Below are 12,209 nucleotides of genomic sequence, written 5' to 3' on the forward strand. Positions count from 1 at the left end.
CTGTAAACAACCCTTCCTGCACCATCACCAGCTGGCAAGAGGTTAGCAAGGGTGGGTCAGTGGAGGGAGCCTGCCAAGCGGTGTGACACCATGCTGGGGCACATGAGCTCTAGCAGAGGCATTCCCAGACACTTCAGCTTTATGCCTTTCATCTCTCTGGGGCTGCTTGACGTGTCATTGGTGTGATGATGGAAGATGCAGCTCCCATCAGTCCTGCAACACTACCCTACGACTGTGCCCTGTACAGCTGTCCATGCCCATGCTTCCCCCTAACCTGCCCAAGGAGCAAATAAATGCCTTACAACTACACTCCCATGCTGATAGGCCAGAAATTTAGTGGCTGTAATGTGGGGCTTGGGGGAAAATACAGATGCCAACTGGCATAGGAATTCTCTCTCATCTTTTAGCAGCAGCCCCTGGGGAGGTTTTGGTTTACAAAATGCAGTCTGGTCTTTGGTCATCATTCCTCCTGAGCTGTGGGCTGGCTTTGCTGCCCATCCAATTGAAGGGCTTCCTTGCTAGTAAAGGGGGGAAAAAAAAAATAACAAACCAAACCAACCAAGAAGAGAGAGCTGCAAAGAGCTGAGCTAGAACACTTACACAGCTCACAGTCCTACGTGGCACTTGGAGCACGTCAGAGCCACCCACAGATTAACCCTGGCAAGTCCCTTGAGGTGTGTCTGTTTTACTAGTCCTTGTTCACTGCTGCTCCTCAGTGGCAGCGAGGGGTGGCAGAAGGACTGAGCCTTTTGTCTCCTTGGAAAGCAAAATGGCAATAGAAAATCAGGGGAGAAGAGCCTTAGGGTGTCCAACCAGTAAGAACACAGGGAATCTCTGGGTACAGTAATCCTTGAAGTCAAACAGACATATTTCAATTACTGTTTCTCTCTCCAGCTTTCTGTTTCCCTAGCAACATTTGAGAATTAGATTTATAAAACAGGATCTGAATTAATTTTCTTGCTATTAAAATAGCTTTTCTAGGGGTGTTTTAGCTATAATTCAGCAACAAATTACACTGTCTCCATGGGGTTAATAACAGATTAAATAGATTCCTGGGCACAGACTTACAAACGCTTTTCAGAACACTTGCATGAGAAAGCAGAGGGCATTTCTCTATATGCTCTGTTACTAGCTGGCAAATTGAGGACAATGGGAAAGAGAAAGTGGGATCGTCACTGCCAGCACTGGATACAGCTCCCAACAGTTCCCTTTTGTTGTTTGCAGGAACAAACAAAAGCTGATTAAAACAATCCCAGCACACTTGCTGTCTCTCTAACAAAGATCAATAGTTAGAAAGAGTGAAAAACCCTATTCTGCACTACCATCAGGCAGATCCTGCACAGATGATGAAATGACCATCTGTGTAGTACCTGCTTCTCTGTGGCATATTCCAACAGAGCATGCAAGAGGCCTAGACCTGAACTTGAACACCTTGGTTTTCAGGCTGTAGTGCATTTTTGAGCTCTGCAAGGAACACTGTTTTCAGTAAGTAAAGGAACATACACTGTTATTTCAGCAAAGAATAGTCTTTGTGGACTAAATGAGTCTTTGTTCCCTGGTCTTTGGGTTAGATAGTCTCTAGCTATCTCACTGGACTCAAAAAGCAGTCGCACATCCCCGTTACCACTGGGTGAACTGGGATATACTGCTTTGTGTTTTACCCTTCCATAACCAACGGACATCAATACAGTAAACAAGATGGACCATGTCCAAAAGTAATAAAAGATACAAAGCACAAATATACCTATCCATTCCTCTGGCACCATCAGAGCTCTGTTCTGCTCTGTCCTGTGATGTCACACGCCTGTCACTGTAGCTACCAAATTTCCATTCTTTCAGTTCCCAGATCCTTTTCTTTCTACACTGTTCTGACGTTTTCCTTACCTATGACTAGAGTGTCCTCAGCAGACCAGAAATACAGGAGGTCTCCAGGCTCAGACAACTTTGGAAATGAAATCACCACAGTCATTCCATGGCAGAAGAGGATCCATTGCAATGTCTTATGCATTCTTATGATGTCTTCAGTATGGGCTGGGATTCAATGCAGGGCAAGTTCAGTACCACAAGGTGAGCAGGATGCAGCTCTAGGGACAGCGCCATTGTGCAGAAAAAGTTTCTTACCCACTGCAAGTGTTTCTAGTGGCATGCAAAACACCAACTCTGTAGTACTGGGTTGTCTTCTCTTAATAGGTGATTGAAAGGCAATGAAATCAATCAAGAAAATAGAGTTTTCAATATATATGGAGCCAACAGTGTGGTATCTACACACTTGCAAAACTACACTGATTTGTTGTATAGGCTGCCTATATCCTGCATTAATTGTGGTTTAGAGTAACAGCAGCAATTTGGATACAATGCAAAGAGGAAAACATGCCTTCTAATTCTCTAAAAATAACACCTTTTATCTTTTTTTTACATTCAAAGTCATTAGAATATATTGGTCAAAAGCTGTATAAAATTAATAACTAACATGCGTACTATGATGTTTAGTAAAACAACACCTGGACTTTCAGGTCTCTGCTTTACCAATATTTTCTTTTGTGGACAGGAAAGTCATTTAAGCCCTGGTTCATTTTTGATGCAGCTCAGGAAGTGACAAACAGAAGCAACTAAGCTCAGTGTCTTTTGTCATCTCTTAAAGAGAGGCTTCAGATGCTGTGTACAAATGCAAGATCCTTTATCATGCAACAAGTCAACACAGAAGAGATTAGACTGTTTTACACACTTGGAAATAGATTGTCTTAGAAATTGATTCAAATATATCAACAAGAAATAGAGCAAATGAAAACTGCTGATTAATGGTTGCCATTCTCTGAAAGTAATGCATTTGAGATGCCACTTATGTCCAAAATTTCAGAAAGAATATGGTGCAGTACTTTGAAATTAGTCTTTCCTGGAAACACACTGTGACATCCAAAGATTACAGACCTCAATTCCTCGCCTGCTTTTAGAACATCCTTATCTAGGGTTAAGTTGCATAGGGAAGGTGGCAGAGATGGTCTGAAGGCATTGAACCAAGCAGCTGGGCCTTTTCCAGTACTGGGCTGTGATTTCATGGAAAATACACTTAGGGATAAGGACCTTTACATCTACTACAGAAATAGGTTTCTCTACAGCTGTGGTTTGCAGCAAAAAACCAAAAAACCTGCACACATTATTGGTTTCCCACGTCCTGCAGATTTAGTGAACAGCTTTCAGGCAGAAACTCTGTCCCCTGTGGTATATGCTGGCACTGTTGAATTATACCAAGGAATTTCAAGCAGAATTATACCAGTCTTTCAATTGGTATCTTCTGAAGACAAAGATTTATTTCTCCCTCTTTCAGGATGGTGGTGATCTTTGTGCAGGGTGATATTCTTCATCTCTCATTCCATTTAGTTGGCTAGGAAAGATGATACCTCATTGCTGTCCACAGAGACCGATGCAAGAAATAATTACATGTAGGGGTTATGCATATTGCAGAAAGCAAAGGTGACTTCCTTTCTGGTCTGCCAACATTCAAAGCGTTTCTCACTAGCTCTTTACGGATATTCATTCATCACATAGAGAAATCAGCATGGGGCGTTATAATAATATATCATGGCCTGTGCATATACATCACTTCATGAAATAAGCCAATCGGGTCAGAACATACAAGAGATTTCCTGACATTCTTCAGGAAGGATTTTTTTTTTTTCTCCTGTAGTGATTATCCTTTTCAGGAAGCAGATAAGGCAATCCTGCATAGTAATTACTGGAAACAGTGGGGGAAATCCCTTGTCATTTTTCTTCCCCAATTTCAGAAAAAAAACCCCAAGAAATTTTATAGTAGAATTGAGGGAGTGATGACAGTCAAACATTGGGACTTGCCAGCAGCGGAACTTTTCAAAGATCCTTTCCTGACTATTGACATGATATTATTCAAGACACGGCAATTAGATCAGTAACCCCAAGTATTTTTTTGTGGAGATTTTATGAGTTTTGAACATAACTACACTGAGTACAGTAACTTGTCTCCTCTTAGTGTGAGGGAAGGAGGCTACACTTTACCGTTGCCGTAACTATGGTGAAATGAGATTTTCTGAAATATCCTTGTAGAGACACCAAATTAAACTGATGTTCTGGGGTTGTCTTCTGCTGCACATCCAAAACACCAATAGGCAAAAGACCAAATGCTGAAATAACAAATGCTGAGATAACAGCACATCTGAAATATGAAGACCAGATGCTGAAATAACCAAATGCTGAGATAACAGCACATCTTCTACCTACCCCAAACAAATGACAGAGACTCTGGTAATAAAATATACATTTTTAACAGCCCCAAATTCTCAACAATTGCATCAAGTTTGTTTTCTTAAGGCCAACTCACTTTTTTTCGTCTGATAGGTCAGATAGAGAAGCCGTGCCTTTTCAGAGAATATATGATTTCTCAAGTCCATTGTGTGTGCTGTAGGCATGGACTTGTAGAGAAGAGGCCCTGTTAAGTTTACTCTTTGTCCCAGGGAATCACCATGATTCAGTGAATAACACTGGCAAAGGCCTCACACCAGGGTCACCACAGTGATCAGTGTTTCTTTCCTTTAAATCTGAAACAGCAGTGAAAGCTCTTTTTCAATGAGGGCCAGTAAAATCCTTTTTTTTTGGTAAGGCAACAGACAGAGCAGACTCTTCAGGGCAGGTTTGGTGTCTTGTTTGTCACCTTTAGTTCATGGGAGTTTGTCCTCTGTGTTAAAACTGCACCGAGAGGCTGTATCAGAAACTCAGAATACAACAATTTTGGAGAAGATCAGCTTGCGTTTCCCAACTACTCATCTCTAAGGCAGATGGGAAACTTAATCTCATTCATTGGAAAAGGACAGTAGGGTTCTAAAGTGCGAAGAAAGCAGTTACCAGGTACTGTAGTTCTTGAAGATGTGCTGTGGTTGCACATTCACTCTTAAGGTGCTCTGTACTCAAGCACTTTGGAAAACAAAGATGGTGAGAAGTAAACGTGTACGAATAAGATAAGAGCTTCAGTTGGTGGTATTTTCTTTTCCACATTTAAGCAATTAACCCTTAACAAACGTCGTATTATGGATGAGTTCCATACAGCAGCCTACTTTCCCCCCAAATCACAACTGTTTAGATGTGGATCTTGGTGTCCTTTAATGCTCTTGTAAAAGCTTCATCATTCTGAAAGCCTCTGCAATATATAGTGCCCACGCAGGTGAGGGTGTGGACAAACTGCATGTTTTAGTATACTGTACTGCAACTGTCAAAATAAAACACTCATACAAACACCCATACGAAGTCAGACTGCAAGACCATCTAGGCCACTTCTTGTATCTGACAGTGGTCCACAGCATATGCCTGATATACAAGCTGAAAATTGGAAAATCCCATTGTGATACTTCCCTGTAACAGTCACTTGAAAAGTCTTAGAAACTTCCTGTTTGTTGTTGGTTTGTGGTGGGTTTTTTTTAAATTTTTTGTTTGGTTGGGGTTTTTTTGGTTGTTTCTTGGGTTTTTGTGTATTTTTTTGGTTTGTTTGTCTGGTTGGGTTTTTTTAAGATTTAATATGCCCTAACAGATTACTTTTTCATGGATTTGTCTACTTTTTTCAAACCACATACACTTCTTTGTATCCACATCATCTTGTGACAAGGAGTTCCATAGGTCAATTATATACTATGAAGAAAAATCAGTCCATCTTCCCCCTCTCTTTGCTTTGAATCTGATAACTGTTAAGGTTCATTTGATGCTCTTCTTCTAGTGGGAAACATGGTGAACAATTACTGCCTTACACTCCTCCTTGCCCACCTCTTCCAATTAACCACTTTCTGCATGAAGAGAACTACAAATGTTAATTTTTGTGCCCTTGGTATAACCCATCTCAAGGACTTCTTGACCTGATTCTGTAAAAATAAAATAAGGTCCTCCTCATGTTTGGCATAAACAAGGATGTCTTTGCTCTAGAAACATGAGGTTCTAGAAAGAAGCAAAAGAGGTAAAGTCCCAGGTTTAAGTAAAGCTCAGAAGCTTCCTTTGGAAGAAACTCATGACAGATCCATATGAATAATGTGTCCCGAAAGGAAATAGTACAAAGAGGATCAATCAGCCAGTTACTTAGTGCAACCAAAAAAATCCAACTATTTATATGCTAGCAAATAAGCCATCCAGATTCAAACAGGAATATTATGACCAGCAAATGTAGGACTGAGTGAGGAAGAAAAGTCCTTGGCCATTTGATCAAGTAAACCTTAAGAAAAATAAGTCAGGAGCCAGACTACTTCCGTTTCCAACAAATAATCCAAAATGACTGGAACTGTTGTATTAGTACAAGATACAGGCCTGAAAGAATGCAAGCTGAGAATCCAGTCTGTTCTGTAAACTTGTCTATAAGTCAACACTCTCTTTCACAGGCAAAGAGGAGGAATGGTCCAGCACTACCAGCCACTCAACTCCATGCACACAGAGACTATCCATATTCTGGTATGAGGAAGAAGCACAGCATTGAGATTCCTACTAGTAAACAAAGACTTTCTGCCACTTTACCAAAACTTTCTGCCACAGCAGGGAAACCGCTATCAGAGATATGTGTGTCAGCCTTCCAGACATCAAAATGAGAAGCATTTCCAACAAACCATGATTGTCCAAAAGCGCATCTAGTCTCAAGAATGTAAATCCGAGTATGTCTCGTTAGCATCCAAGACTAAGTGGTCTATCTAGTGTCACAACATGATCTCCTGCTGATGGCACTCACACAACTTGTGAGGCTGCTTTAAAGGCCAAGATGAGTGATGTAAAAGTGAATTTAATAACCTGTGTACTGAGTACAACTCAGCTGCTTCTGGAGAGGTGATAAGCTAATATTCCTCTCTGAATTTTTACGTTGTGGTATGTTCATTGTCTAAACAGAACACACAATGCTTGTATGAACTCTGCATAACCTCAGCCTCTAGGACTCTGATGTGTACCTTACTCCTTTCAAGACTAACAAGCCTGATTCTCTGTCATTGGAACAGGCTTCTTTACTTAGAAGTGATGCAAGCATTACAGAATGTGACAGAAGAGGAGGAACCCTTGGTTACATTATCCAGTCTCACCACTGCAGTAGATGCTGAATGATTGTTGGGGCTTTCTATTGGTAATTTTATTTTCTCACAGTAAATAAAGGCACTTCTGATGAAACTCATTGATGAATACAGGGAAGTAAATGTTGTAAGAGCAAAGACAAACTAATCCCCACTTGAGCAGCATATATGTAACAGTACTCCACTCATGCGCAAGTATTATAAATCCAAAATGGTTTGCTATACATCCCTTTCCTCCCTTGTACTAGAAGACACTTCCTGCAAAATGCCTTCTCTGCAAGAGGTGTGGGAAACTGCTCTGTGCCTTCCCACTGAACCTCTTAACTGAAGTGCTCTCTGAAAAGCTTTTGAAAAGGGACACACATGGAAGTAGGAGAGCTGCAAAGAGACAAAATACATATGTTATCCTTAAGTACACAGTATCCACCATGCACAAAGACATACATTGACTCCAGGCTGAGGACTACAGGGAGATGGAAAAAATAAGAGGCTGGATTCACAGGATTTGTTCCTCATTCTCTATTGCACATGCTAACAGGTAACAGCAGTCTTAGACTGCAACGTGCATCTCTCTGAATATATAAAAAATCAGACGATGTCTGATACACTCCTAGTAAGTCATCACAGTTACAGACGGGGTGTTGACTACATCTAACAGGCAATGCAAAGAAGTTCAGAAAATATTCTGGCTATAACTAAGTACAAATCACCCCCCCAAAATGAGTAGGTGGGAGACTGACAAAGTTGACAAAACAATTAATGTATGTTCATAATAAGCCAGTACTAACTGGTGATCTGCCAGACAAAGATGTAGGAATACTGCTTCTGCTGATGATGCTCTGAAGACAATCACCTTTCCTGGGACAACTGTGCATTTAAATCTCTGTTCTCCAAACCTCTCTATAGTTTTCAATGGTGGCTGTGACAACCTGAACAAAGAAACAAGAGAACAAAAACAGAGATGAGGGTTGTACAAGGATATATATCCTAGTGGTACTCTATCCTGCAAATGAAACCCAGTGGAATAAGGATAATTCAGTTCCCCTGGGAGAAAATAAACCTCCAACAGTTCTAGAGAGAAGCTGGAGGCTGTAGCCAATACCACACGTAGCAGAGTAGGTTATGAGAAGACAGGCCCAAGATCTTGAATCCCACAGCTACTGAGAATGTGCAGAAGATTGAAGTAACAACTTCTGCAACTTAATTTTCAGCAAGCATGATCCAACAACTTGATGCTCCAGTAGAAACATCTACCTCAGAGATCCATGGGTGGAATTAAGTGACTAAAGACAGAAGGGACATGATCTGAAAGTAACTTCACAAGATTTTACCAGTCTCTTGTTCACTGATATGTGATGGCGGCACAGGCAGCAGACAAATGCTGTGGAGTTCTTGAAGAACAGAGATGAAGAATACAGAGAAAATGAACAGGATCATGACTGTCTAGGAAATGAAAGATACACCAAGGAACTAAGAAAGGGAACAGCTACATCAGAGCATTTTGGACAAATGAAGTATTCAATGTCTGTTATATCTGTGAGTGGAATAGAAATAGAAAAATGCATGTTCTGTCCTATGAATTCATGCCTTGAACAAGTGATAGTAAAGCTAACGGGGTATGAACATAACTACTTCATCTTCTCACAATTTGTCTGGTCTTGAATGACAGAAAATATGCACAATCCAAGAGTAAACGTGAACACAATCATTTCAAGAGAAAACACATTCCTGCTCTGACACTGTTCCTTTTGTCAGCCATGTGGGTTGATCATTATCTACCTGACAACACATGAGAATGCTGCCTTAACACTGACTGTACAGGCTAGAAATGACAAGGGAGCTGTGCAATAAGATCAAACAGGTTGTTAGAATCCAGTCTCTGAGGGCTCTGATACAAACAACAGGAGATTTTGTACCCTTTGAGAATTACAGTCATACCACTTGCTGCTTGACAAGGCAGAAGTTGCAAAACACTGAGTTAACCTGGCACCAACAAAGAGCCAGAACTGAAGCTGCTTCCTGTGTATTTAAAGGATGGATGGATCATCTCTCCAACACATTTTCCAGCTGCTGATGTTATTTTCTAACACAAGCAAATTAATTTTCATAGCATTAGGCAAATTTTAAATGGAGTGCTTCACCAAGCCACCACTGCAACTGATAAGAGCCACCTGTGCCTTAGGGTTCAAGCCTGGGTCTGAAAACATCAGCCAATTTTAAAAGTTTACAAAGCTTAAACAAACAGAAATCAAAATACAAAAATAAGCCACACAGAACATAAGCATCCAGCAGTGAAACATAAAGACAGATTTTAAATCCTGTCCAATATAATGACAGCAAATATTTTGGTGGTGTGAATAACTGAAATTATAACCAAAACAAACAAATGAAATGACTTTATTCAAACCAATGATTTCTATGGCTCTGTGCCAAAATTCAAGATGGCAACCAACACGGATGTCTCCAGATGCATGTTCTAATGTTTTTCTCTGCTAATGGTTGCCATACGATGACAGCAGAGACTCTTGGCTCTTACCAGACTAGGACAAACTGAAATAGCTGAGCAAATGAGACTTTATGTTCAAGCTTAGACCTTAGGAAGAACAATACAGACAGCTGGAGGACCTCTGTCTTACAGAAAGATTTCACGGTTAGTGATCAAGAAGAGCTGTGAGGAAGAGACCCCAAGACTCAGCAGCAGAAGCTCTCAGAGGCAGCCATTCACCTCAGCTTGCAGGTGTATCACCAGCTTCTACAGATGTTCAAGCACTCTCCTCAGTGGATTCTCCCCTCACCAGGACCTCCTCTTCACTCTTTCCTGGGTGTTATGGGAGTGTGGTGGTATGAAGTCACTGCTGCCTTTGACCCATGCTTGAAGCAACATCCTGGATTCCTCACCTGGTGTTTAGTGTTAGTCCTTCTCTGCAAGCAGAGGCTGGAAAAAACACAAAGCAAAGATTTTGATGAATCATGAGGGACTTTTTTTGTGGAGAAAAACTGCTGCACTGCTCTGCAAATGTCAGCCATCATCAGAAATCTGAGTCTCCCCATCACACAACTTCTCTCTACAGGAACAGATGAGGTCAAAAATCAGTATGACAAAACCTAACTTAATAAGCTACTGTGTGAAAAAGTATTCTTGGTATTCTTCTCAAGCCCCAGAACACCCTCTTCACCTCTGACTCATTTCTTCACATGCTCCTCCAGTAGCTCTGAATTCTTCCCCCATATGCTTTGTCTCTTTCTTCGTGCCTTTTACCCATGGGAGTCTACTTCCCCACTCCAAAAGATGCTGAGAACCTTGATGCAGGGGAGATGGGGTTGTGAAAAGGTTGATCGTTAAAAGAAACAAAATGAGGATAAGGAAAACATTTTCTTCCCATTGTTATAGAGATAGACTTGAATTCTACATACTGAGACATTTTCCTACTTAGCCATGTTATGGGAAAAAGTCAATGTCATCTGTCCTTAGACAGTACTTTAAAAAGAAAAATCCAAAACACTTGGAAATGTACCAGGTTTATTTTGGACAGTTTGCATCTTACAGCTAACAGCTAATCTAGTAGGTAAAGCTTGTCCTATGTATTTAGCACATCAGCTTGCTCCTAAATGCAAGAGACATTTGTTGAGAGATGTTTATTAAAAATACTGCTATATTTTTAAAAATACACTCTCCTTGAAAGCCCAGCATAGAGCCAAACATCACACAGTACAGAGGATCTGGAAAGATGTTTAGAAAGCAGGTTTGCCAGCTGTGTCACTGCACACAAAGTTTGGAACCTGAATTAGGAACCAAACTGTCAACGATGTGTATTAAGATAGGATACCAGTCCAGAAAACCTATCCCTTGGCAATATGCTGAAATTAAGGAAACAAAGTGACAGGAAAGAGGCAGCCAACTTCAACCTCATCTTCCTGTTTTGAAGAGACTTTTGGGCCTTCCTTTTCCTACAGAAATGCACAATATAGTTTGCCTTTTCTCATAAATGGAATTAAAACCAGTTTGTGTGAGTTCCTCTTGTATGGCTACCTTGAGAACTCAACACAGAGAGGGGCATTCCTATGTCTACAAGCAAATATGTAGGTTCCTACCATGAATGCAGCTCATGGCTAATTTATTAACTTCATAAATACTTATGTATATAATTCTATGAAGTCTTATAATTTCAAAGCTACTGGTGAAGCATTCCACCTCCTTCTGGTTGAGTAGGGGAGACAGAAAAAACCCCACATTCCAGATAGCAGCCAACCTTAAGGGTTGATTCTCCCTAGTGATGAGAGTCATTGGAGTGAATCACCACATACAACAGAATGAATCTCCTTTATTCTCTGCCTGCCGGGAGGTGTAAAGTATCTGCCTGTATGTCTGCCTGCATGTTTACATACTACTATGTCATCGATGACTGCACCTCAACACTTTTGTACCTAGAACAGTTAAATAGTGGGAAGAAAAGAATTACATCCATTTAATGGGTATGATTCTGAGTCACAAGGAAATCACAGGAATTGTATAAAGTCATTTACGGGATACCTGCACACTAAAATTCAGTGTCATGTAGACTTTCCCAGCACAGATGTGCACAGCCTGGGTCAGACACCAGCACCTAAACTACTCTGCTTTCAAGCTGCAGAAATGAGACAGAGCAGAGCACTAGGTTAGATGACAGCACTGGGTCAAGGACCCATGCTAACATTTTTTAGAGCTAGTTTGGGCTGTTTCATCAGACCCACAGCAAGTCTGTGGCAGAACTGAGAAGCATGTTGAAGCCTCCCAAATCTAGTGCTGAAAACAGGAACTTCCATTCTCCCTGAGAAGCTCTGATAATCCTAGAAATTCAGATTTTTTTTATCCCAGAGCTGAGGGAATTTCTAATCCTAGAGTGATGCCCAGCATTCTCTTGATAATATATAGTGCAACTAAGAAAGGCACTAAATGGATAGGGTTTATTTATATCCATCTGTGACTGATCCTAGCAAGCCAGGACAGCTGACAACAGAAGGCCAGCGTGCCCTCCCCCATCTTTTGGGCACAATTTCAAGTTGGCTTGCTGGACTGGGCAGGCACGGGAAAGCAGCATGAAAGTTTACTTGAGGAGGGGGTGGTGACACAAACAGCACCCACAACTGTATTTGAGTGAAGTCTCCCCGCCTGAT

General features: G+C 41.0%; 1 protein-coding gene across 1 annotated transcript in view; it reads right to left on the reverse strand.

The window, feature by feature from the left end:
- Positions 1-9,949: 9,949 nt before the first annotated feature.
- The window catches only part of TTLL5 (tubulin tyrosine ligase like 5), a gene marked incomplete at both ends in the record, with an annotated part of 133,025 nt that continues 130,765 nt past the window's right edge, over positions 9,950-12,209 (reverse strand). Inside the window, one exon of the mRNA XM_080346263.1 lies at positions 9,950-9,990. Coding sequence (XP_080202389.1) covers positions 9,950-9,990 — 41 coding nt within the window. The remainder of the gene's footprint in view (positions 9,991-12,209) is intronic.

This window comes from Nesoenas mayeri (genome assembly GCF_963082525.1).
Source record: "Nesoenas mayeri genome assembly, chromosome: 5".
NCBI classification, from domain to species: Eukaryota; Metazoa; Chordata; class Aves; order Columbiformes; family Columbidae; genus Nesoenas; species Nesoenas mayeri.